Source organism: Pseudorca crassidens, chromosome 7 (genome assembly GCF_039906515.1).
Source record: "Pseudorca crassidens isolate mPseCra1 chromosome 7, mPseCra1.hap1, whole genome shotgun sequence".
In the NCBI taxonomy this organism is placed as follows: Eukaryota; Metazoa; Chordata; class Mammalia; order Artiodactyla; family Delphinidae; genus Pseudorca; species Pseudorca crassidens.
In genome coordinates, this window is record NC_090302.1 from 2,594,262 (window position 1) to 2,620,765 (window position 26,504).

The 26,504-nt window shown below is 58.6% G+C and overlaps 1 protein-coding gene across 11 annotated transcripts in view; it reads right to left on the minus strand.

The window, feature by feature from the left end:
- VAV2 (vav guanine nucleotide exchange factor 2) overlaps positions 1 to 26,504 on the minus strand; it is a 178,001-nt gene that overhangs the window by 40,505 nt on the left and 110,992 nt on the right. For 6 of the 11 annotated variants that reach the window (XR_010944761.1, XR_010944760.1, XM_067742775.1 and 3 more), the window contains exons 4-7: positions 21,807 to 21,875; positions 4,412 to 4,514; positions 2,633 to 2,647; positions 1,534 to 1,632 (exon numbers count right to left, since the gene is read on the minus strand). Coding sequence is in view for 9 of the 11 variants with exons in the window: in XM_067742775.1 (XP_067598876.1) it covers positions 1,534 to 1,632; positions 2,633 to 2,647; positions 4,412 to 4,514; positions 21,807 to 21,875 (286 nt within the window). In the remaining 2 variants the exon portion in view is untranslated. The remainder of the gene's footprint in view (positions 1 to 1,533; positions 1,633 to 2,632; positions 2,648 to 4,411; positions 4,515 to 21,806; positions 21,876 to 26,504) is intronic. The other 5 variants (XM_067742772.1, XM_067742773.1, XM_067742776.1 and 2 more) reach the window with 1 other exon arrangement.

Genomic DNA, 26,504 nt, shown 5'->3' on the forward strand with positions numbered 1-26,504 from the left:
CCCCGGCCTCCCGGAGGCCCCCGCAGGGAACGACCAGCCACCCTCCCCTCTCCCTGCCCCTTCTCCCACAGGGTCCTGGTCCCCTGGCCCTCTCCTTGGCCGCTGTGTGCAGCAAGAGAGACCTGTGCAAACGAACAAAGACTAGTGGCTGCTGGACGCACCCAAGCACTCCTCCCTGTGCCGTGCCGGCACCGGCCACTGTGTGACTCGGTTTCCTCACCTGACACGGGGATGGCAACACGGTTAGGGGAGGACTGCAAACACGATCGTCCCCGAGAACACTCAGCACATGCACACCCTGGCTGGGCACGCCCCCAGCTCAAACCCCGACGTGCACTGCGCCCGCAGACGGGCAGCACCCGCCCCCAAAGCCCACACTGCAGGGGTGGAGACGGGCCACAGTGGCCCGCCGGTTTTCTGCGACGAAACTCAGGCTACGTGAAGCCTGCAGGGCCCTGGAAGGAGCTGACCCGGGAGCTGGGACTCGAAGGAGTGGGCAGCTGGGACCATGTGTCTGCAGAAAAGCTGGTGGTCGGGGAGAAGCTAAAGGGCGGACACACAAGGGTTGAGTGGGGCGGGAGGAGGGGAAAGGTCAGAAGCCTGGGCCAGACCTGGGGCCAAGGGGCATCTCACGACTCCCGGCTGGAGGTTCCACAGCGCCCTGAACAGTGGGGGCCTTCTTAGGCCACCCCCTTATGGCTACACTTGGCCCTACTCTGCAGTGAAAGACCAGCCAGGAAGGGTCCGTCTCAAAAACGTGTTGGTTCTTTCACGCCAGCGTGCACTGGCAGCTGGCAATGAGGATGCCCAAGTGACAGGGAAACGGCACTGCGCCAGTGACCACAGGAGGCCAGGGCGGATGGCAGGAGCAGGCCCGTCCGTGGTTCTCCAGGAGCTGGGCAGGCCGGCAGGGAGACAGCGCTGACCGGCCATTCAGGGGAGCACACAGGCCGCCACAGGAGCTCCAGAGACTCACGTCGCTGGGCCCAACTGCGTCCCAGGTGCAGGATGCCCACAGTGGGTAGTACTGCTGTTATCGCAGCTCACGGGGTGGGGGGAGGCTGAGTGCAGACAGCACCCCAGGGAGGAGGGACACATCAAGAGCTCACTCAGCGCCTGGCCTGGGGAGAGTGTATACAGAAGGCGTCTAGCTCTGGGTGAGGATAGAAACGTAAAGAGCCTAGCTCGGCGCATTCCGGAGCGGAAGCCATAACTACGCCCCGTCTAGGCTGGAAGGAGCCTGTGAAGCAAGCTCAGGAACAGTCCAGGGTCCGAGCTGAGGCCAAAGGGTGGAGGCGGGGCCAGGGCCAAGGGTGGCAGCTGACGAGGAAGCTGGCCTGAGTGGAGCCCACAGCTTGTGTGGGGGCAGAGGGCAGAGGGCAGAGGAAAGGTGAGGGCGACCTCCTTTTTGGAGGGTGCAAAACCCAGAGGGCCCGTGAGCCCCGCCTCCGTCACCGCTGCCCTGAGTCCCTGCCCGGTGACAGCGGCTCCCAGGAGGCAGGGGTCCCGGGTGGACCCGGCGGCCACGCCCACCTTCTCGATGTCCTCCAGGGTCCGGTAGTACTTGGCTTCCGTCTCCTGGATCTCCAGCAGGCAGCAGCTTCTCTTGTCGTCCTCCGTCATGCCCATTTTCTAGAGGGGGCACAGGAGGTCAGCCAGGACCCCGCCAGGCCCTCCACCTGCCGCCCGCCCGGGCTCGGCCGTGGGGTCACTGAGCGTGAAGGGGGCCGCGTGGGAGACAAAAGGCCCTTCCCCTCCTTTCTGCAGACGGGCAGGCTGAGGCACAGGGGAGGGGATGTGGTGTGACCCTGAGAACTGACGACAGCGCAGAGATGGGACAGAGGCTTCTGAATCTGTCTCCACCAGACTGGTCGCCCCCTCCAGCAGACACAGTGGGCGTCACATGCGTAAAGCGCCGACTCCGTGCACAGAGAGGGTCTGACCAGCTCCCCGAGGACACGTGTCCACCCGCTGACCCACCTCCCAGCTTCAGCCTGCTACCGCCTCAGAGGAAGAAGCCAATTCCCCACAGGGCTGGACCTTCCAAATGTCCACTGCCTCGGACCAGGTTCCGAGCTAACAGCCCGTCGGCAGGGGTCACTGAGGACACGCCTCTGAGGCGGGGCCTGCCCCACCTCTGGGGTGGGACTGACCAAGAGACTGTGGCCACAGGGGCCGGGGAAGAGGCAGCAGGTGGGCTGACTGTCGGAGGTTCTGTGGACGGTCCAGACACTCTCCTTAAGTCCTTTCAGTCCAAGCAAGCAAGGCTCCGGGGAAACAGTGCTGGGACGTGGGACGCGCCGTCTGGACTCATACCTGCCCTGACGTCATCCTCCCCCTCCTCCAGGAAATGCCCCAGGGCCCCGCGTGGGTTTGCCGGGGCCACAGTTCTCCAAAGTAACCTGCCGGGCGGGCACATCACCCAGGCCCCCCAGGCCCCTTCCCAAAGCCCGAAGCCCCGCTCAGCCTGGGAATTCAGTGCTGAGGGTCCACAGCTCCCCTAAAACTGTGTGTAAGAATGTGGTGCCCAACAGCGTCTCCCTGGGGACAGGGTCCCGAGTTCCTCCCGGAAGTCAGAGGAAGACGGTGCTGGCAGGACTGGCCCCGGGCCTCCCCTCCACCTGCTACTTACCTGCATGTATCTAATCTGAAAGCGTGGAGAGACAAATAGGGCAAAGAACCAGTTAGCGGTGCTTACGCTTATTCAAGCCGAGCTTGGGGGAGTCAGGGAGCTCACCCCCATTAGCCAACGGCCCCAGAGGGCACATCACACACTCCGCCCGCCCGCATGGCAGCCTGGCAGGGCGGCGGGGACAGTGCCAGGACCGAGCACATGGCAGCTTGCCCACGGCCGGGCTCTGAGAGTGGCACCTGCCATCTCCTGGCTGTAGCTTCCTTTAGAAACGTCACTATTCCCAATACTTTCCACTTAGACCGTTCAGATAGCTCCAGACATGACAGGAGAGGAAATAAAACCAGCTGTTGTATCTCAGAGGACCTGGCGGGTGGCAGGAGATGGACAGGACAGCTCGTGAGCCCAGCGCCGAGACTTGGGGCGCTACGCATCGCTGGGCAGGTGGGACGCTGGTTTGTCCCCAGGACACAGGCGGGCATCTCCCCCAGCCCCGCAGGTCCTGCAAACGCCCCGGGTCCTGTCATGTGCTTTCAGCACCAGGGACAGCAGCGGCCTCTGGGGAGCGCCCACTCCAGGGCTTCTGCAAGCCAGGTGCAGACGGGGTCTCGTGGGAGCTTGTACAACCAGGGGGCAGGGGATCCCCCCAAACACACAGGCCACTACACCCACATGCCTTCGCCTAACCCAAGGACACCCAGCTTCCAAAGGGCCTGGGGAGTCAGGCGGCGCCCATCTCACTCAGCCTGCTGGCGATGCGGGAGGCCAGCCAGCCTCTCAGGCCGGGGCAGCTAAGCAGAGCCCTCTGGCCCCCTGAGCCCACTTCCCTGGAAGGTCCAGGAGCAGAGCTGCCTACCGTAAGGCTGCCCGGGGCGGGGGCAGACCTGTGCTCACAGACCCACAGCTGACTCTCCAGAGTGAGATTCCTGGTAATTGTGGGGAGCGAAACCCACCTTCAGACCCTTGAGGGGCAAAATGAGAAACCCGTTCCTAGAAGCAGCATCTGGGGCTGTGAGCCACTGCCCGGCATCTTGGCACGTCTCCCGTCAGAGAGCGGGAAGGGCCTCTCTGAGAGACCTCGCGGGGAGCTGTGTCCTACCCTTTTGTTTCTCCACCACCAGCTGGTGGCCCCCACACTGAGGGAAAAGACTGAAACCCGCTTTCAGAGAAATTTCCCCCATTTCTCTGGTGAGGGCAAATGGCATCAAAAGCCGCCACAGTGGGCAACTGGCATCGCGACCGCCCCCAGGAGTCTGGGGGTGCGAAAGGGCTGTGGTCCACGCCACCAGAGCCCCGTCTCCCGTCCTGGCCTGGCAGGAACCCTCCCTCCCCAGTACAGCAGCTGTGGGCAGCACACGGAGCGGCAGCAAACAAACATCCGAGACGTGATTAGCCGACGCCCGTCGGAAATAAACATCCTCGCGCAGGAAAGACACACGGCTGGCTAAGGGCAGAGGGAGGCAGGCTGCCTGAGACCAGCCCCGCGTCACTATCTAAGGCTCCCTGGGCAGGAAGGACTCGGGGTCCTGCACGCCCTCCGGAGAAGACTTCCAGAGCAACACGTCCGGGGAGGCGGGGTGGCAGCGGTGTCACATCCCGGTCTCCCTAGAACATTTCATAGGAAAGAAGGGACCTGGCCGACCGGCGCAGGGGATGAACCCCATGGTGGCCAGGAAGGACTGGGTGCAGCTCCCCCCCCCCACGCCCGTGGCTCAGACGGTGGGGTCTGCGCAGAGGCTTTAAAGGAGGGGCGGGGCGGGGCGGGCAGCGGGGGCTCACCATGGGCTGCTGCACTTCCACCTTGATGATGTCCTCATAAATGTCGTCCCCTTCATCCTCGCACGGGACGCAGTCGTAGATGTCCTCCCCCACGTCATGCTCACTGCACAGGAGGGAAGCGGGGGAGAGGGGTGGGGGGCTAAAGCCACGTCCACGAGGGGGGCCCCAGGAGGGGAGAGGCAGTTGGGGCCACCATGAGGCCCTCCCTCTCGGCCTCAGTGTCCTGGTCCAAGGACAGGGCACCTGCTTCCCGTGGTTTCTGGTAGTTTAACCCAGGCAGCCTGGGAGTGCCTTGTGCTCTGCCTGCCGCCCTTCTGGAAGGTCCCACCATGACAAAGCGCACCTACCCCAGCCCTTTAGTAAAAGCAGGGACACACGCTGGGACCCAGGGGCGAGATGCTGCCTTAACGGGAATCTTTGCATAGCTGACGGACAGGCATGCCCAGCTCTGGGGACCAAATGCCCTCTCCCTGGGCCCACGCCTGGGACCTGGAGCCCCGAGAGCTCTGGGCTCAGCCCAAGGTCTCCCCAGTCCCAGCAGTCGAAGTGTGAAGGTCAAAGTGCAGCGCTCACAGGCACGTGGACGTTTTCCCCACCAGTCAGCAAGGGAGCAGAGCAGAGGGGCGAGGAGTTTGTGATGCGCCTTCCCCAAGGAGCAAGGAAGCTACCACTTAACTTGCGATTCAATAAACCTTTGTTTTCAGCTCACGATCTTGCCAACAAGTTATCCCCTCTGACCTGCAAGCCTCCAGTCAAGGGACACCTCCTCCAAGAGGCCTTCCGGGATCCCCCGCCCAGTCTGCCATCCGGGACTCTCCGTCTGGAGCTCTTGTACCAAGGGCATCCCTCTCACTGCATCTCCAATTATTTTATAAGTGCCTGTGGATAAGCCTGTCTCTTCCCCAGACGAAACCCAACTTCTTCCTCCCTTCTGATCCCCACTCCGGATACAAAGTAGGTACTCAGCAAATATTTCACTGAATGAGGCAACAGCCAGTGAGCCAACCCGACTTGTCCCTCACCTCCCACAGGCCCCCAGACCCCAGGGGTCACTCTGGCCTGGGGATCGGGGACAGGAGTCACCCTGGGCCCAGGGCAGCCAGCTCTTCAGCCTGCCGTGGGGTCCGACCTCGGGCAGGCTGTGCTCAGAGGCCAGCTCCCCCGGGAGGCCCACGCCAGCCCCGAGTGCCTCTCTGTGTGAGGACACATCTCACGGCCTGGCTCAAAGGAGGCCTGGCAAAGTTCTCTTCCGAAAGGCGTCAGCATGAGGTAGACCACTTCCCCTCCCCACCGCACAGAGTCCGGGGGCGGGGGGGAGGGAGGCGAGAGCAGAAACGATTACCCAGCGGCTCTTACGAGTGGGTTTCTGGCCCGTCCCAAACCAAGCTTTTGAATATTAGCTGTCATTCTAGAAGCTGGGGCGGGGGAGACAGGTCGCCACAAACCTACTGGAGAGAATGTGTCGTATTCAAGGAAGGTCGCAGCAGCCAGTCTCCCCAGAGCCCTGGACACCTCCCCCGTGGGGCTGAGCTGCAATGGGACAGTGGGTAGATGCATCAGACTTCCCTCTGTGGGGGGCGATTCCAGGCACGGGGGTGAGCCAGTGTCTACCTTCATGAGACCCCCGCAGGGAGCTGATGAGCAAGGGCAGGAGAGGAAGCTGCTGCTTTGGGGGTACGTCACTTGCTGTTTTACCAACACCACCCCAGGAAGCAAAAGTTGGCCTGAGGACAAAGCCACATCACACGGGGCTCGGCCAGCTAACGGACCCCCCGTAACTGTGACGTCACCCACCCCCCGACGAGCCCGTCCACAGGCACGCCAACGCGCGTGTGGGCACTTGGAAAACACGTATGCTTTTCAACTTAACACACCCTTGGAGATGGAGAGCACTGAGGCCCTTTCACAGGTTAGAAAACCACACACCGAGGCTCCACAGCGGCTACCGGGAGCTGCGGGGTGATCCCGGCCCCAGCTCGTCCTTTCTCCCCTCTCCCGCCCGCCCTCCACCGCGAGACGAGTGTCTGGATGTCGGCAGTGCCAAGAACTGGGGTGGGAATCAGCACCCAGATGGTGACGGGGCTCCCAGCTCCTGTCAGAACCAATGAGAAGGCGGAGAGGGGGTTCTGTCCCCCAAGGTGGGCCTTGGGAACGGTCACTCGTGTTGACACAAATCACCCCTGCCTCTCCAGAGGCTGCCCCCAAAGGAAACAGTTCCCGCAGCCCTGCCCACCAGATTGCTGGAGGTCCAGGCAGGTACCTGCAGGGGTTCCTTCCGAAGGATGCCAGACACCCTGGATTTCTGTCGTGCAGCCAAGCGAGGCTGGTGACAAAGGCACTGTCGCGAATTCTGACAGCGTGGAACAGAGGGGAGACACGGAGGCCCCCGGGCTGCTCAGTGAGACACCTCAAAGGCAGATCAGCCCGCCCGTACCGTCCGAAGACAGTCATCAGCTTTGCTCTGATGGGCCGGTGGAAGGAAGTGGGCTGGATGGGGGGACCATGACAGTCAAATATTCTACGAACTGATGAAATGAATAAAATGACTGAACGTCAGCCTGGAAAGGGTCCTCGAGACCATCAGGTGCAGGGACAGCAATCTGCCAGCCCAGGAGCCCCCTTTCTCATCCCACATGTGGGGGAACATCTGACTGACCCCAGGACTCTACCCCATCCAGCTCAGAATGTTTTTCGGCAAAGACCCCCATGCAGCCCCCACCATCAGTCAACCGGAATCAGGGCTCGAGATGCAACTGAGCCCAAAGTTCTCTGTCGTGCGGATGGGGAAGCCGGGGTGCACGGGCGGGGAACTGGCCACGTGCTCTTTCGGAAGCCGCGTTCCTGCTCTGCTATCTCCTGGTCGGTGGACCGGTCAGAATGCTTTCATTGGCTGAAGACCTGATGGCGTGGGCACTGAGGGCTCTTCAGAGAAATAGAACCGGCGATCTGTCGATCTTAGGGTGATGCAGGCACCCGCCCCATTAGGACCCCAAGCAAGAGCTGTGCTTGACAGAGAGGACAGTGAAGGCTGGAGAGGTCAGAAGCTTCCCAGACAGGTGGGACCTGAAAGACGCTTGGACACCAGTGTCGACCGTGGGGTCCTATGGAAGGTGCCGAGGGGCAGAGTCCCTCCTCTGCCACCCTCTTCACTGGCACCATCCGCAGATCTGGGCATGCACCGACGTCTACACGCACCTATTGTGTCCACAGAGCACCTACTGCATTTCGAGCGTGGGGCGGAATGCCGTCACATAGGCTTCTCATTTGGAGGATAGAATTTATGTAGATCGAGATGTACGCTGAGCTCCACCATTTTGACAAGGGGACGCCCCTGTGTAATTCACACCCCGTGACATCACAGAGCATCCTCTTCTCCCCTGAAAGTCCCTCTCCTCCCTGATCGACCCCTCCTCCTCCCCTAGTAACCCGCCTCTGACTGTTCCTCACCAGAGATTCCCTTCGTCTGTTCTAGAACGTGGCGTCAACTGCGTCGTCTGTTACATTCACGTCTGTGTCTGGCTTCCCCTCCTCAACATCATGCCCCCGAGATCCAGGCTGTTGCCTCCGTCAGCAATTCATTCCTTTTTATTGCTGAGTCCTAATCCCACAATTTGACATCCATTCTCCTTTTGATGAACATTTGGGTTGCTTCCAAGTTCTGGTTATTGTAAATAAAAGCTGCTAGGAGCATTTGCCTTTTTCTTTTTTTTTTTTTGTGGGCATGTGCTCTCATTTCCTTTGGAAATGAAATTCCATGAGGAGTGGAATTGTTGGATCAAAGGGGAGGTGTGTGTGTTTATCTTCATCAATAACTACCAAGCACTTTTCCAAAGTGGCTGCAGTGTTTACTCCACCACCAGCGGTGTACACGAGTTACAGTTGTTGCGGTTCTCTCCAGCTCTGGCGGGTTCCAGCCTTTTTAATTTTAGCCACTAGAGCAGGTATGTAGTGAGAATTGCGGTTTTATTTTGCATTCCTGCAAAGATCAGTGATGTTCACATTTTTTCTGTGTACTTATGGACGTTTGTGTATCTTCCTATGAGAAAGGCTTGCTCAAGACTTTTGTCCATTTCTAAAAATTGGTTGCCTTATTCTTGTTGAATTCTAGCAGTTCTTTATTTACGATGGATACAAGTCTTTTGTCAGATATGTTTTTTGAACTTTTTTTTCTCAGTCTCTGGCATGGTTGCTCGTTTTCTTAATGGTGCCTTTTGATAAACATTCATTTTTCATTTTAATGAAGGTTAATTTATTGACTTTTTCTTCTATGGTGTCCTGACTCTATCCTGTGTTGCACCTACAAAATCTTTGTGCCTTGTGTAAGAAATCTCTGCTTTCTTCCAGGTTGCAAAGGACTTTCTCCTGTATCTTCTTCTAAGACCTATATGGTTTCAGTGTTTTTGTTTAGGTCTCTAATCCATCTCAAATGGATTTTTGTATATGGTGTGAGGTAGGGATCGAAGTTCATTTACTCATCCCCACGTGGATATCCCGATGTTTCAGAACAATTTGTTGAAAACTTTCTTTTCTCCATTGGGTTGCTTGGATCTCTTTGACAAAAACCAATTGATTATACATGTGTGGGTCTGTTCTAGAATGCTCTATTCTAGCCCATCAATACATTCAGCTATCTTTATGCCAATACCACTCTGTCTCGATTAATTTATTTTATAGAAAGTATAAAACTAAATAGAGAGTTTTATAGAAATCAGGCAGTGTAAATCCTCTAGCTTTGTTCTTTTATAGGACTGTTTAGACTATCCTAAAGTCCTTTGTGTTTCCACATCAACTTTACAATCACCTTGTCAATTAAAAAGAAAAGTCTGTTGGAATTATAATAGGAACTGTAGTGACTACACTTTAATCTGGGGGAAAACTGACATCTTGACAATATCATCTTCCAACCCACAAACACAGTACACACTTTCATTTATTTAGGTCTTTAGGTCTCAGCAACATTTTGTAGTTTTATCATAGAGGTTTCAGAATTTAGGAAGCTTGGGACTACTGTTTTTTTCAATTTTTTTTTTTCCTGCCTTATTCTCTCTCTCTTCTCCTTCTGGGATTCCAATTATACCTGTTAGACCACTTGATATTGTCCCACATGTCTGAGGCTCTGTTCATATTTTTCAACCTCCTTTTCTCTCTGTAATTAAGAGTGTATAACTTCCATCGAACTACTGAATATTTTCAAGTTCAATGACTCCTTCCTCTGCCATCTGCAGTCTTCTATTAAACTGATCCAGTGACCGTTCATTTATCATGCTTTTTGGTTCTAAAATTTCCATTTGGCCCTTTTCTATAGTTTCTTGTTTCTCTACTGAGGCTCCTCATCTGTTCATTGATTTGGTGCATATTTTCCTTGAAGCCCTTATTTATAAAAGCTGCTAACTGTGACTTCTAAGTCATCTCAAGGTTGGTTCCCCTCGATACTGTTTTTTTCTTGAGTATGATTCACTTGTTCCTGTGTCTTTGTAAACTTGATGATTTTTTTTCATTGGACGCTGGGCGTTATGAATGATTCATTACAGAGATTCAGATCCTACTATTTCTTCTGGAGAGTAATACTTGTTCTGACAGTTACCTCGGTTGGTTGTACTTAAACTTCAAACTCTACCTTCCCTGCAGTGGGCAGCAGCTGAAATGGCTGCTAAATCCAGTTTCCAGCTGCGACACTTTTTGCTGGAAACCTTAGGGACTCTCCTGTGTGTGTGAGGTTTAGTGGTCAACCCAGGATTTAGGTGGATTCTATGAGCAGATGTGAGCCTGTGGGTCCCTCCCTGCCAGCATTCCCTGCCTAACTTTCTGCCTGTTCTGCCACCCCCAATTCCTTTCCTCTGGCACCTCAAGCCAGTGGATTGGGGATGCCCTCATACAAAAAGACTACAAGCGCTCGATCCCATCCACAGTGAGCAGCTCTTGAAGAAACAGTGGGTTCCTCCGGGTAACAGTAAGATGATACCGTCCTCCCCCTCCCCGCCCCGTACTCACAGAAGGAACAGGACTGAGACACCAGCAATACAGCCCCAACACACGTCCACCACCATGATCTCAGCTGCTCTTCTATCTCAAAATCAATAAAGACAAGAACAGCCATTCACGCAGGATCAATTTTCACCACATTCATCTCTTCTAATTGACACAGGGCACTGAGGTTAAAAATAGGCAGAGCCAGAAACACCAGAGAGAGAGAGCTGTGCTCTGGCATCTGAACTTGGGACAGAAGAATCTCAAAAATGCAGACCCAATCACTGCTCTCCATTCTGCAAAACGTCTGTTATCCAGAGCCTGTTGAAAACTTGTGGGGGAGGGAGGGGTACATCGGGAGTTTGGGATAAACAGATACACACTACTATATATAAAATAGATAACCAACTAGGACCTACTGTATGGCACAGGGAACGATACTCAATCTTGTAATAACCTATAAGGGAAAAGAATCTGAAAGATAGATATAGATGTATGTATAACTGAATCACTCTGCTGTACACCTGAAAGTAACACAACATTGTCAATCAACTATACTTCAATTAAAAAAACAAAACAAAACACCTTGAGTACTGAACGGTCAGCTTCCTGCCTGTAATGTCCTCACTCTACCGCTGTCTGCAGGGCCTCATCATAGAGCCATGAGGGCACTCATAATCCTACTGTCTACATTTACGATTCTTTTTAATTGTGAAAATACTCCCCACCCATCATTTAATTCAGGTCAGTGAACACTAAGAAATACAGGTTCATGTATATTACACAAAATCATAAAACAGCAGCATTAAAATTTCATCCTGTGCATGTTCCCGATTATGGGAGAAGGGGAAATAAAAGAAAAAGCAAAGACGTGGGGTTTTAAAAAAATGAAAACAAAGTCATAAAAGTAAAGTTACACATATTTGTTCAAGTCAGCAATTAAGATGAAAAGACCATCGGATTTGATTGGCTTCATCGATACTTATCCTAAGACCAATTCTGTGCCGGTAGGTAACTTGTGGAATCTGGGGGGACACAGAGATGACAGAGGCACCAACGGACTCTGTCCCATGGACCTCACAGTCCAGATGGGGAGACAGACAGGGCAGCAGTTACGGCTGAGACGCAGACCCTTCTAAACTGGGGGAGTGTCATTTGTGTGGGGTGACAGGCTCTGGTTCCCAGCAGCTCTGTCCCTTTGGCGAACATCCCATGGAAGTTCCACTGTTACCCAAACTCTTCGCTAAGGCATCGCCTCCAAGTGTGAGTCTCCTGAACAGGGCAGGGGATACACTCCAGGTCTCAGCATCTGCTAAAGCTGGTGCGTTAACGCTGTGACCAGCTGTGCCCAGTGCATCTGACGGCCGTGGCCCTGGAATGGAGGAAAAGGAAATGACAGGTGTGGGCTCTGGAGTGGGGGAGGGGTGCAAAATGAGGTCCCCCGAGCGTCTGAAGTGTCCTGGAGTGCAGGGCGGTGACATGGAGGTAGATCCCATGGGGTACGGATCCCGGTCTGTTTCCTCCCTGCAACACGAGCTTGATGACCACCCAGCTCTGCCCTGGCCCTCAGAACCGGAGCCAGCCCCCAGCAGCCCCTGCACACCATCCCAAGGCAGAGAGGCAAGGAGTCTGGACCCCCATCTGGGCCTGGTGCACTCACCCCAACCCCCAGCCCAACCTCCCACAGTCATTGAAAAGGACCCCAAGGCCCTGAAAAAACCCGCAAGAGCCTCTGAGTCACCCCAGCGGGAGTCCATCACGGCAGGTGGTCTCGGCTACACCCCGGTTCTTTTCCCATCATCACTCGGACCAACAGAGCCTTGTCCTGGGGTTTCAAGTTATCAGAGGCTGGGTTTCATGGAGAAACTGCACGTCCCCGCCGTGCCGGAGCCACCCGTGTACGTAACCGTGCTCGGTCAATGCTGGACCGCAGGGCTGGGGGGGTCCCCTTCTCCTTCAGCTCAGGCCGGGGGCTCTCGGGGTGGGAACCTGACTCTCCCAAAAGTGACCCCCGTCGGGGGGAAGCAGTCAGGCGAGTCCGAGATGGATCCTCAGCCCTGCCAGTGTCTGGCTCTGCAACTCTGGGCAGGAGAACCTAAGCCTCGGTCTCCCTATCTGCAAACTGAGAATAAGGCCAACCCCCCGGTAGGGTCATTGGAAGGACCAGCCTCAAAGGAGATGACCAGCAGAGGCCCAGCATACAGTAGGTGCTCAATAAGTGACCGTGGCCCACCACCCCGTGGGTGAGAGGGGAGGGTCAATGAGACGATACTTAGCTCCGGGGTCCATGCTCGATCAACAGACACCGGCAGCATTAAATACCTCGGATGTTCGAAACGCATCAGACTAGACAGTTGGGAGCCGGGTGTCAGCACTGATGTGTCCTTGGTAGGTTTCAGAGATCGCCCTTCTCTGTCCATTTGTCCAGGAGAGAGCGGAGGACGATGTGCGCGGGGGAGTCCGGGACCACGGTGGGGACGTGCATGCCTGCTCACAGATGAGCCTCCCGGCCAAGCCCACGCCACCGCGAGACCTCAGCTCTCCCTTCAGCTGGACGCCACGTGGATGCCACGGCCTCCCCAGCCCCAAGCCCACGTTCCGGGACAGAGACCTCCCTGCCGGCCTCCTCTCCCCTCACCCTTTCACTCCCGCTGCTTTCCGGCAGCAGCTGAGCTGACAGATGCTAAATCCCCCAAATTATTCTGGTCCTGACAATGGCCTGAGATCCTCCAGGAGGGCCCGAGCGCGGCCTGCTGCCCTCCGGAGACGGCAGAAAGTTCCCCTCCCGCCGAGACCCCACGGCCCGCCCCCCGCCCCAGAAGCCTCGCTGGCCTGTCCCAATTCTGGTACAGAAAGTCAGCTGCTCAGAAGAGCCCCCCGCCGCCTATGGAAAATCAAAGAAAAGCCAACAAACTCTCCACTTTCTGCCTCTGGCGAGCCTCTGTGTTTATGACGGACATAAAATATCGCTACTGACAGATGCGATACGCACTCTGGCCCCAGGCTGTCTGATGCTGGGAAGCAGGATCCCAAATCGCCGTTAAACTGTTACTAGGAAACCAAACCTGACATCTCCCGACCTCCGTCCACACCACGCAGTGCGGGCGGCAGGGAGAGGGGGCTTCAGAGGGCCCGGAGAAGCCAGCTGTCGGCTGGATGGGCTGCACGTGGGGACAGACAGACAGATAAGGCGCTGCTAACACTAGGGAGGTCGGCCTCACATGCCCTCAGCGGACCCTCCCCCCACCAGTCGAGAGAGGGGCTGCTCTCCCTACAGATGGGGAAAGCAGGGCCCAGAGAGGGCAAGATGGTCCCCCAAGGTTGTAAAGCCATTTAGGGGCGCACCTGGAGAAAGAGGCGGCTACCAGATTCCCAGAGGGGGCCCGGCTCGCCCGGCAGTGTGCTTCCGGCCATAACTCACCCTTTTCCAGGGACGCTTTCTAAGCAGAAGAGTCTTCCCACCGTGAGCCAGACTCGGTCACAAGGATGAGGCCCAGAGGACTGTCCTAGCCAAGCAGCAGCTGGCTCCTTTGTCATGTAAAGTGTGCTGTGCGACCGCAGGCCAATCACTTACCCACGCTGAGCCTTCATTTCCCCAACTACAAAATGGGGGCGGGGCCTCCCACCTTGCAGGTCCGGAAGGCTGAGATAACAGGGCAAAATTCAAGCACCGGGCCTGGCGCTCAGGGGGACTCACTGAACGGCACCTGGAACCACGTTTGGATCCTTAATATAAGAACAGCAGATGTCCAGGGCCTCCATGGTGTGCGGGGCCCAGCTCAGGTCACCTGCCTCTTCTGTGCTCTGTTCCCTCGAGGATGACCCTCGCGGGGAGCTTTCCTCTGGGGCGTGGGGGACAAATGCAGGAAGACGAGGACAGCACAGTGACGAAGATAATCCTGGTGGACGTTGTCATCTTCTGGGGAAGGGGCACCTCATTCAGCTTCTTGGAGGAGGTGACCTCCGGGCTGGGTTATGTAAGAGGAATAAGGGTTTGGCAACGAATACAGCAGCTATTATGTACATGACAGGGTTTTTTATCGTTAAATCCAACGTGTTATGCTTATTCATTTTTTAGAGGAATATTTCTTAAGTGCCACTGTGTGTCAAATCTGTGTTGAACACACGGGAAATAATGTAAGAAGGGCCTAGTCTATCCTCACGGGGTCCCGGAAGTCAGTATCAGGAGAGTGATTTGGAGAGGCCTTTATTAGACAGACTTTTGGCCACAGCCCAGCTGGTTCCCGCTTTCTTCTCGAAAACAGTAAAATGAATGTGTACATCCTTCCACACTGGCCTCCCCACCCTACAGAGACTGTGCGAAATCTGACCCCAGAATCGCTGTGACAGCCTTGTCCTGAAAGGACCCGGGGTTAACTAGGTATTAAAACTAAAAATGCATGTTAAGTCTGTGTCGTACCTGCTGGCCTGCATAATTTAAATATTTAGCCAGGGCAGAGTGGCAACCGGGCATCTGCTCTGCGTTCATTCAGAAGGGCCCCTGTGCTCTCTCTAGCACAGAGGATGAACAAGCTTCTTTCCTGAAGTGCTGCAGGTCAGGGTTTCAAGGTCAATGAAGCCCTGGGCCCCCACAGCAGCCAGGACCTTGCAAAAGTGCACAGGCCCAGGTACCAAGGGGCCGAGATGTCCCTGGAGGGCAGGGCAGGGAGCCTCAGAGCCGTGGGGCGCAGAGCCCAGGGCTGTCATTTGCACTGGCTGCCTCCGTAACCAGAAGAGGGGGGAGCTACGAGCCTGTTTACCGCTCGGGGTGAGGATGGGCTGCCCTCTGGCCAACCGACAGTCCTGCAGCCAGCTCTGGGAGGGCGGGGGAGCATCGGGCACCTTGTCTAGGTCACAGGGGCAGGAGAGCCACTGGGCTGCACACACACGGTGACTCTGGGGCCGGCACGGCTAGCCCTCAGGTCCTGAGTAACAGACACAGCTGAGACCCAGACTCTCCCAGGACCCCAGCCCAAAATTAGGCAGTGGCCGGCCTGGTGGGGGCGGGGACAGGTTTCCTAAGTCACGTTTTGGCAAATCCTATGCACCTTCCATCCCCTTCCAGCAACACCTCCTCTGGGAAGCCCTCCAGGTGTCCTGGCCTGTCGAGGTCTGATCCCAGTGGACACCGCCTGGATAGCTCCTGTGGGGCTTAGAAGAGCTGTAAGAATGAGAACTGCAGGGCCCAGGTCACCGCAGGGCCCCACCAGACAGCCCTGGGGCGGAGAGGGCGGTCAGGCAGGTGGCCTTCTGAGTCAGACCTGCTTCAAATCCCCTCTGCCCCTCAGCCACAGGGCTCAGTGTGGGGACAGACCCCCGTGTGCTCCGTGGACGCTGGATTCATTCCCTCCATCTGGCCGGTCCCAAAGCCGGGCCGGGCCTCCCAGACTTCCCGTGAGGATGGAGAGCCCCTCGACAGGGAGGCACACCGCTGGCGCTCGCTAAGTGCACACTGTACAAATGAAGGCCTGAACGGCCAGAGGGGAGGCAGCTGGGCCGGTAGACTGGGTGGCCCTGTCCAGCAAGGACCATGGGAGAGCCGAGGCCTGCCCGTGCATGGCTGTCCCCACCTCAGCAGCCCGGAGCCAGGGCGCCCGGTCCGGGGAAGCAGGCTGCAGAGCAGGGGGGAGACCTCCGCAGCGCCCAGGGCTCAGGGGACCCTGCCCGTCCCTGTCCAGCCAGGCCCTCCACCAGCCTGAGGAGGGCGGCCACCGACACCGCCCCTTTGGGGGCTTTACCGTCAACCCCCTTTGGGCCACGGTGGGGTCCGTGTTCTACACGAGGCGGGCTTTGTGCTTTGTTTGTAGTGGGGCTGTTTCTGTCTAGTCTGCTTTCAAACTCGTCCCCTTGGAGAAGCAATCCTTTGGGAGAAACGCGAGACGCCCCCAAACCCAGCGACCCGTCCAGGCCTCGCACTTGGGTGTCCCCCACACGTGCAGGTCTCCCGCTGGACACTGAACTTTCACACGAGGCGGCGTGAACGTAAGGGAACTTCCTTTGTGGCTGGGAGCCGCGGGCGGGCAAGGTCACCGGGTGGGGTGGGCATAGGCTCTCCTCAGCTGAGGGTCACAGTCAGGCGGAGCGACAGCTGCCCGTCCCCTGGAGTAGGGGGCCGGCAGGAGGGGCGTGGCCTCCGCCCTCCCAGCAAGCAGCCCCCACCCCCGGACCTGTGCACTCCCACCTCACTCCCCAGGGACCAGGAAGACCAGCTCCAAGAAGATGCCCCAAAGCCCCTTGAAAGCGGCTTCGACTCGGGGAAACGCCTACATTTCATGCATCTTAAAAAATTACCCCGACGATGCTAACACGACGCCTTTAAAGCTGCGAAGTCATCTTATGATGTAGCAAAGCGCGCAGCTCTACCTTTACGGATAAATTATATTCCCTGCCGCGTCACGACCGCATTTGTTTAAGCCTGAGAATCACTTCAATTCCGAGGAAAGCGAAACCGGTGTCAAGGAGCGGCCTCCCCGATCGTGAAACCGTGGCTCCGTCAAGCTCGAGGTGCCCCACGTAGCATCTGGGCCGGTGCTTTCACTCCAGAGACGGGGGAAGTGAGCCCCGAGAAGGATCGAATGGGCCCAGAGAAAGACAGAAAGCCACCATGTGCGGCCGAGACGGACGCGCCCCTGCTGTTCCTCGGCCCGCGTGATGCTCTCTCTCCAGCCGGCAAGGATAACCTTGAGGCGCCCCCTCCACGCCGGGCGCCCCCCAGCACTGAAGCACATCCAGCTGGGGGGTCTCTGCAGGCCTTCTGATGCAGGCCGCGCCTTCCTGGGTATGAGGAGGGTGGTCCTTCCCAGCACGTCCCAGGGTGCTTCGACGATTCCGCTTTCTTGCAAACACCTTGCGGTGTCTCAAACCTGCCACGCCTCCCCGGGGCGGGCCTTGGCAAGGCTGCTCCTTCCACTGGGACGCCAGCCCCACCCTTCAGCCGATTCCCACTTGGGCTCCAAGACTCAGGGGTCACCTCTTCTGAGAAGCCTTCCCTGATTTCTGAGCTGGCGTTCACCCGGCCCCACTCTGGACTCCCGTGGTGAGCTGTCTCACGAGGGTCGTTTTTCTGTGTGCAAATCTGGCTCCCAGCCCCTGTGTGGGGGGCTCCCCCAGTGCAGATTCCTAAACCCTGGCCCACCCAGGAGTCGGGCAGGTATGAGAAGGTAGGGGGGCAGCTCCAGGTTCCCGGGAGCACCTGGAAGGAAGCAAGGGGTAGCGGGAGGGACAAGCCGTTAGGCAAATGCAATGTACTAATCGTCAGGGCAGTTTAAAAAGAGGCCTCTCATGTGGGGCTCAGTTTGCTTGATGAAGCGTTTTTTAAGTGGCGCTATTTTGTGTTAATTTTTTCAACCAGCTGCTCTATTATCTGATTATACATTATTCAAGGATCTCAAAAGTGAGCTCAGAGCGCTAGAGAGCATCATCTTAGTTCAGCATCGTCCATTCAAAGGCAGGGGACTCTGCGCTGGTCCCCGGAATGCTGCTCCGAGACCCGGGCTGCCCACGTGGGGCCCCTAAGCCTCACGTGGCTGCGTGCTCGCAAACGTGGCCAGTGGACGGACCCGGCTGACATTCTGCACGAGAATGTCAGCTACCTCATTAATACTTCATTAATGATCACGTGATCATTAATGATCACGTGTTGAACCAGATGATACACTGGGTTCAGTAAAAATACATTCTTAAAATTCACTTCACCTGTTTCTTTTTTCTCTTTCTGGTGCAGCTACTAGAAAATGAACAATCGCACAGGCGGCTCGTGTATGATTTCTCCTGGACGGCGCTGCCATGGCCATTTGGAAACCGGAGACAAAGGCCACGTCCTTGGTAGACCGGGAGGATGGGAACCGCTTCCCCTGCCTGGGCGCTCAGGGTGTGCCCGCTGGGCGCTGTGCTACCGCAGTGTAGCTGACAGCCGACACCGCGTGTTACACACAGGGGAGCCGGGGCGCAGAGACTGGGTGACCTGCCAAAGCCCACGTGGTAGGACACGCCAGGGCCGAGGCCCCAGGTCTGCCCAGAGACGCCCTTGGCTGCTTTGGGAGCAAGGCAGAGGCTCCTGTGCAGCCCGGTCGGTGCCCCTGCTTTAGGTGGGTGGAAGGGGGCTCTCCGTGTGGAGTGGCGTCTCGGGGGCTGAGGCTGCAGGGCCCTCAATGCCCCGCCAGGGTGACACTGGGGGGCTCTGAAGACACGCCTGGTAGGAACGGCGCCTCTAGCGAGGATTCTGAGGGGCCCACGCGGGAGAGCCACATCTCTCCTCCAGCAATGCCCACACTCGCCCCTCGCAACCCAGCACGCTCCCCACTCCCCACTCCCGCTGCCCATTTCCAGAAAGTGCACAGTAACCAGCTGATGGCTGAACAAATCCATGACTGATCGACTGACTGAACGGAGAAGGCGCTCTCGGGGCCACGCACAGCTGGCGGTCCTCCACTGGTGCCCAGACCCCCCACCAGGCTCGCCTTTCCCCGAACAGCTGCGGAGCGTCGAGGGGCCGCTTAGAAACGCGAGGTGATCATCCTTTCTGACACCTGGCCAGAGCCCAAAGGAAAGAATTAGCCGGTTCTGCTCGAAACGTCACTCCCCGGCTCCCTGGCGCTGCCTGGCTTCAGATCCGGGCCAGTGCCCCGTTCCCTGCCCCGGGGAGGCCAGGGAAGAAATGACATTTCTGTTTGTGTCTTGTAAACTGCCATGATGGATAAATATGAATCCCAGGTCCGCAGAGACAGGACGCTAGGAAATCTTGATTTTCAGTAAAAGGAGAAGGGGGAAAAAAGCATGAAAAATTTATTAACCTGGAGCCTCTGGGACGAAACCGCAACTTCAAGACTCAAATTCATTCCCCTCCCCTATTAATGTATGATTTACGTTTGCAATAACTGCAGCCATGAGGAACTCATTGGATTAAGGAGGCGCTCTCTTAATGTCATGGAATAATATTATTGAACTGTGTGCAAAGCCGCACATCCCCCAGGCTGGCTTCTCCGTGCGAGAGGAATTCCATCCTGTGAGAGGTCAGACACAGGCAGAATAGACCGAGAAAGGGGAAAATGGGCACCCGGGCTCGCTGGCCAACTCACCGCCCAGGAATCCTCCAAACTGAACGTGAAAGAGCCATTGGGACGGGCTAAGCGGGGGGCCTGGCTGGTACAGAGGAAGCCGCACGAGGGCGCCGTGGGCCCCATCATCCTGGAACCCTCAGCCTCTGCTGACCCCTCGTGCATGTCTCGGGAGGGCAGAGGCCCCCAGCCTCAGCTTGGGGGTGACTCGGGAGAAATGGCAGATCAGGTCCCGGCACTCAGCACTGGGCAAGGGGCTCCCCGGACCCTGGGGGGGGGGCACTGACTTTGCATGGTGGAGAGGTGAGGGTACAGGCTCGGGGTAAGACGGCAGCTCTGCCGCTCCCTCGCTGAGTGACGTGGGCCAGTAGCTTCCCTCCCGAGGCCTCAGTTTCCTTATCTGTAAAGCGGGGGCACCCCTAGAACACCCCTCACGAGGAGACTGTGGGGCGGAGTGGGGCACAGAAGGAGATGAACATTATCGCTTGGGATGCGCTGTTAGGCCGAGGGCACGGGGTGCCAGCTGCTGGGGGGGGCGGTGACATGGAGATGCAGGGACTGACCTCGGGAACCTTCCGGTCTATCACAGTGCACCCCACAAACACCCCAAAGGCCAGACAGGGGTGTGGGTGCTCTGTGATGCGTGGGGTGTGAGTGAGGATGCTGGCTGGGCGGGCGGATGGACGGAGGGTGAGAGGCTTCCCAAAGTGGGGGGCGCTTAGGCTCGGACTTGGCAGACAGGGAGAGGCTCTCCACGGCGGAAAATGCCGGGAGGGCGGGCGGGAAGCAGCCCCAGCACGGAGCTCAGCCAGCAAGGGGGCTGCAGACGGGGGGGGACCCCTGGGGGCCTCCCTCCGGCCGTGCCTCTCTGAGCCTCGGCTTCCTCACCCCTTACGGGGGGTGGGGGAAGGTGGGCAGCCACTCATGCAGCCCCGCGCCTCGGGAGGCCCCGTGGGTTGGAGTGCACCTTTCTCGAAATTTTCCAGGTCCCCCTCTGATTCCTGGGACCGGGCAGTAGCACCCAGGTAGGGAGCCCCAGGCCCTGGTTGGGACTCGTGTGGACCCTGGGCCCCATTTGCCCCCTCAGGGTGCTCTCCACCCTCGGACCCACATGGGGTCGACCAGGTGTCCCGAGGATCGCCACCATTCACACTGGGGTCAGCCCAGTTTCCGGAAGATGGGCTGGTGGCAGCTATGCCCACTGGCCAGTGAGTGTTTCACTCACAGATCACATAATGTTGGGCCGCCAGCTTGCTGCCCACAGGCTGATTCTTCAATGACTCCAATTATTTAAATGGACAGAGATCCTGCAAAGAATATCCCATATCCTAGAAGCAGCCTGGACGGGGGCGTGGAACAAGCCGGGGGCTTTGAACAGCGAGTGCACAGCAAATCCCGGCTCTTACTCTGATTATGATTCTTATTCCCAGTCTGTGCTGTAAGACGAAGGAGAGAGAGGCCACGAGTCTTCCCAGAAGGAACGGCCGTTTATCCGGGAACAAAGACAGGAAAGAGGCCCCCAGGGGCAGGAATCCGGGGAAGAGGGTCGTGGGCCTGCCAGGTCAGGAGCCACGTGGGACAACCCCACGGCCTGGGCAAGCCCATCATCTCCCGGGCCTCGGTCCCCCCCCCGCAGGATAGGGCGGCCCTGCCAGCTCCACGCCGCCGCCCCTTCTCCGAGCAGCAGGCCACGTGACCCCACCCCCGGCCACAGCTGACCACACAGAACCCAACCATCTCTTCTGGAAGAGCCGCCGCCCAGGGATTCCTGCCAGTCCCTGGGGGGCTCCAGGACCATAAGGTGAAACGGCCGGGGAGGGGCAGCTGGACCCAGGCTGCATGAGATGGTGCAAGAAATCCTCGGAGAGAGGAATCGGGGGGACCCGGGGCAGGCAAAGACGGGGCCTTGGGAGAAGGGGAGACGCCCCAGTGGCTTCAGGTGGCCTGGCCTTGGCCCAGCCCCAGCCCGTGTCAGGCCACGAGACAACCCGGAATCACCATCTGCCTTTGCCTGTAACCTGTGCTCCAGGGGCCCCAGCTTCCGGAAACGCCAGCTCTCTCCCATCCGCAGCACAGCCTCCAAGGACCGAGCTAGGACACCTCCCCAGCCCCACTGCAGCTTCGATAGAGAAGCCCGGCAAAAGCCAGCCCTCGTCACGCCTGAGCCTGGGGAGGAGGGCCGCAGCCACGTCACCAGCAGCCACGCTGGGAGCCTCCTGGAATGTGGGGTGAAGAACCGCGCATCCTTCCGGCAGGGGAGCCACACCCCCCCCCCCCCGTGGGGACGGCCCGTGCAGACGGCCGAGACCAGCGCCCGTTGAGGGGGCCCGCGTGAAGCCCCGCTCCCCACCCTCCCCCGCCTGCCTCCTTACTCTGCCAGTTCCTCCAGGCTGCGGTAGACGTCATCGTCATTCTCCGCGGTCTCCTCCGAGGGGAAGGGCCTGTGGGAGAGGAGACGTCAGGGGAGTGAGCAGGTCTCAGTGGCACCGCCGCCCTGGCCGGGCCCCCAGCCTGTGGTCCACCACGGGACCCCCCGGAGCGAGCGCAGGAGCAGGCGGGCTTCTGTCCGCTCCCTCGTGGAAGGAAACAGGGTGCACGTTATGTGGCTGTGTGACGCAGGACCACCCAGATGGACGTGCCTAGAATGAGGACCCCACGCCCAGCTCGGCCCCGGACACCGGAAGTCGGTCCCTCTGTCCAGGTCCCGGCATCCCTGTTGGCAAACGAGGGAAGCGGGTCAGGGACAGCAGGAAGCTTCCGTCCGCGCAACTATCCTGCTTCCACACGCCAGGGGGACCCCAGACACGGGGATGTGGGCTCCCCTGGGCATCCTCGGCGGGGAGCACGGGAACCTGTCTTTAGGAGACAGAGAGGGTGGGCCGTGAGCCCCAAACTTATCTGGACTTGAGACCCTTATTTTCCATGAAAATCTCCCAGTTCTGTATTGGGGGGATGCCCAGGGTCCCCGCAAACTCTGTCACCCCAAAGACGCATCTGGGAGGAGGAAGAGAAGGGCCCAGGAGTCAGAAAGCTTCCCGCTGGTGTGGGGAGGGCGGCATGGCAGGGGCGTCACCTGCAGACGGGCGTCTACCTCGACAGCTCAGAATCCGTGGGAGGGGAACTCACGGGGAGGAAAAGGGGGCTCCCTGGAAACGCAGGGTCTCGGGCCGCACCTGTCACTACTGCAAAGTGAACCTGGGCCTGACTCCTGGGAAAGGGGGTGGAGCCAGCCCACGCTGCCCAGGTGCTGGGGGCCGGCCAGTACAGGTGAGGAGTGTTAGGGCGTGAGATGCAGGTGACACAGGTCTGGGCGCAGCCGGGCTCACGGGAAGGAATGCAGGCGCGGCACCGGCCCCAGCCCCGCCTGCACGTGGCACGTGCTCGCGGGGAGGGTGGGTGAGCCCACCGGCTCTGTCACCCCGAACTGGGGTCTCATCTGGAGACTGACATGAGATCCCAGTTCACGAAGTGGAGGAAAGGGGAAGGTCCGCAAGCGGAACAGCGCATTCTGGGTAAAGAAGCGATTGGGGTGGAAATGGGAAGGGCACACTGTCGGCACCATACCCACACCTGGCCCCCCCATGCCCACCACCAGCACAGGGAGCCCATGCAGCAGCCCTTCAAGGAAACGGGCTTCCGACACACTCTCCGGGGCTCCCCGGGGTGCCCTGCACACCCACGTGCAAGCGCCCACTCCTGCCTCTCCCGCAGGGACCTGCAGACGGGTGCATGGTCCCCACGCCGGGCACAGAGCCCAGCCTCCAGGAGGACGGGGCCGGAGGGGAGTGAATGCTGCCAGGAGGAGGGAGCTGCCAGCTCGTTCGAAAGCAATGGGCCCAAATTAACCACCTCCATGGAGACGAAAACGCCCCTTTGGGTGAAACGAGCATCTCCCCATCTCCCAGGGCACGGGTTCTGGTAGGAAGTCTGTTATTAACGATCTCACAGGAGACCCGGCTGGCAGCCTCCTTGCTGTGGGTCAGGCTGACGTGCTCAGCACGGCAGTCCAGTGGGGATGGACGCCTGGACCCTGTAGCTTCCACTACCACTCGGGGCCTGTGCTCCATGGGGTGCGGTCCTGCGGAGCCCACTGAGCCAGCAGCTGGAGGCCTGGGTCCTGCCCAGCTCTGCCACAGCGTTGCGTGGCCCTGGGTCTGAGGTCCCAAGGCAGACCCACCAGACCAGGGGTCCCTATCACCGGCGGCTTCATGGCGGTAGCTCATGGCATAGCCCAGCCTGACCTCTCTGTGGTGGGCTCCCCCTCCTCCCTGTGGCTCTCCCCCCCTTCCTCGCATCGCCACGACAATGGCATCCCCCACTGGGCATCATGTGGCAAGAAGGAAGGAGGACAGATGTGTGTCTTCGGGTCACAGGGAGAGCTGCAAGCCATCAAGACGCCCTGGCCCTCGGCAGACGAGGGACCCTCACTGACCAGCCACGGTTCCAGCCAGGAAACCACTCCCACGATACAGGAGAACCGGAAGCCGACCCAGATCCCACGTGGCTGACGGGGTGCTGGAACCGAGCTCTGGTTTCTTCAAAGTCAGTCGAACGTCAGTTACCCCGACTGCCGAAGGTTCCGGCCCCCACCCAACTGATCACAGGAGATCTCAGGCCAGGCTGAGACGTGACTGCAGGACCCAGAAGTGGAGCGTTCCCCCAAAACCACTCCCTGACCAGCTTTCCACCAGCTTGACCACTCTCTCAGCCTGGGTCCACTTCCACCTAGCACGGTGCCTGACATTAGAGAGGCATGGATGGACGGACGGATGGATGGATGGATGGACAGACAGACAGATGGGTGGGTGGGTGGATGAATGGTTGGATAGATGGATGGGTAGATGGATGGACAGATGGACAGACGGATGGACAGATGGATGGATGGGTGGGTGGGAGAACAGGTGGGTGGGAGACGGATGGGATTTGTGGGTTGATGGACAGATGAATGAGTGAGTGGGTGGGGGCATGGGGGTGGAAGGATGGATGGGTGGCCAGGAGGACAGGTTCGGGGGGGTGGACTCGCTGGGGAATGGATGGGGGCACAGATAAATGGATCGTAGATATTCTCAAGCTATTCTCAAGATATTCCAAAACAACAAGTAGCAGCCTCCAATTAGATACAAGGAAGCATTTTCCAGAAGCGCTTATGAGAATCCACGCAGAGGTACCCGAGTCAGCCCTGAGCTGTGACTTCACAACACTGACCCTGACTTAACCCCGAGGAGACGCATTGGCGCAGAGGGCGTTTCTGGGGCCACATTCCAGCTGTAACTTCAAGCCCGAGAGGGGCTGGAGCAGGTGTGACCCTCGGGTCACTTGCAGCAAGGTCTGGCTCCACCCTCCCGTCTCAGGCACCCGCTGATCATCCAGACCCCGCCGCGCAGCACCTACCACCCCCGCCATCAGTGTCCCCCTCCCCGGCTAGACCAGAGATCCAGACGTTCATGGTGGAGCTCATTTGTTCTTGAAGAGGAGGGGATGAGAATCAAGTATGCAGAACGGCACAGAAATGCTCGTGGGCCAGACACCAGAGTGAGGCCATCCGGGTCCTCAGGGCGGGGGGCCGGGGGTCAGGGCGCGGCTGGGTTCCTCTTATCCCATCAGACCCTTCCTGAGGACACATTTCCTCGTGCTCCGCTTCTGGGAAGCCAAGTTTCCCACTCGCACCACTGAGGGGATTACAGGGATGCCCAAGCCGGAAGCAGAAAAGCTGCCGCGTGCCGAGAAATCCCCAACACAGTCCATGCGTCAGGCTGCGTCAAATCCACCCCAGCACCCCGTCCTCCCGGGGGGGGCGGGGGCAGGGATGAGAGGCTCAAGCCACTGCTTCAAGGTCCCACCAAATTACGCCTCCCACCCTGAGGTCAACGTGAGCATCCGGCCGCTTGGCCGGCATGGCCGTGTGTGGGCAGGACAGTGCCAGTGCCAGTGCCAGAGGCTAGGGGCGTCCCCCGCTAGAGGAAGAAGGCCCCAAAACACGGCACCCTAAGGGAGTGGCTGAGCCCAACCCCTCGAACAAAGAGCAGAGGGGGGCACATTCTTACGCCAAACCACGCCTTGCTCTCCGTCCCCCATCCATTGGGTGGTCCCTGGACACCTGCCCTGAGCTGGGCTTGGGGGCTGCCACTGTCACTGCTTCAGGGAAAGGCACAGCCTGAACGCAGCTCTGGGATCAATAATCAGCCTCTGGTCCTTGTCTGCGGGGCTTCTTTGAGAATCTGCTGTAAAACCATGGCCTCTGAAAAGTGCCCGCGTGCGTAGCTGTGCGTACGGCCGCGTGGGGACAGGACACGTGGTCGGGAAGGGGGCAGACCCGATGCTCCGGGGTCATGGCATGAAGGTGGCGGACACAGGTGCACGCCAGCTGGGACCCAGGAGCAGTCGGATGGGGACACTGGAAGACCCTGCACGGCGGGCAGCAGGCCCGATTTATAGGACAAGAAACCCAGGAGCCAACGAGAGGACCCCTTGGGAGGAGGCGCCAGGTCCCCGGGTTCTGTGTGTTGGGGGAGAACTCGTCCAGCTTCACCTCTTCCCATGCTGTGCTGAGGGACTCGGGGCCTGGACACAGGGTTCCAGGGCAGTGCAGCCCACTTGTCGGCACTGATTTACTATTTTTCCAGGCAGCAGCCTGATTTTCATGCGCTTCAAACCCAGCTCCGGTGCAGCACTCAGTGTGCCGACCCCTCCTGCTATCTGGCAGCGGCCTCCCCTGCGTTATCCAATCCAACCCAGGGCTCCACCAGGCGGGGCTATATGGTGGCTCCCGGGCCTGCTTCCCTGGGGGTCCCTCCACCCCAGACCAGGGAGCCCCAGGCACACAGCAGGTGCACATCTCATGACTGTGCTGTCTGCAGACGGCCCGCCAGGACAGAGAACGTTGCTACCTAGAGCCATCGCTCTACACCCTGGCAAGAAGCCAAAACAGAGACCCCCCCCCCCCCCCCACTGCCACTGTCACCTTCCTTTTCAGGGGGACCTTGTGGAGGGAACTAAGAACCAGGCTTCGGCAGGTAATAGATCTGGGGTCCAATCCTGGCTCTGCTGCAGACTCGCTGTGTGACCCTGAG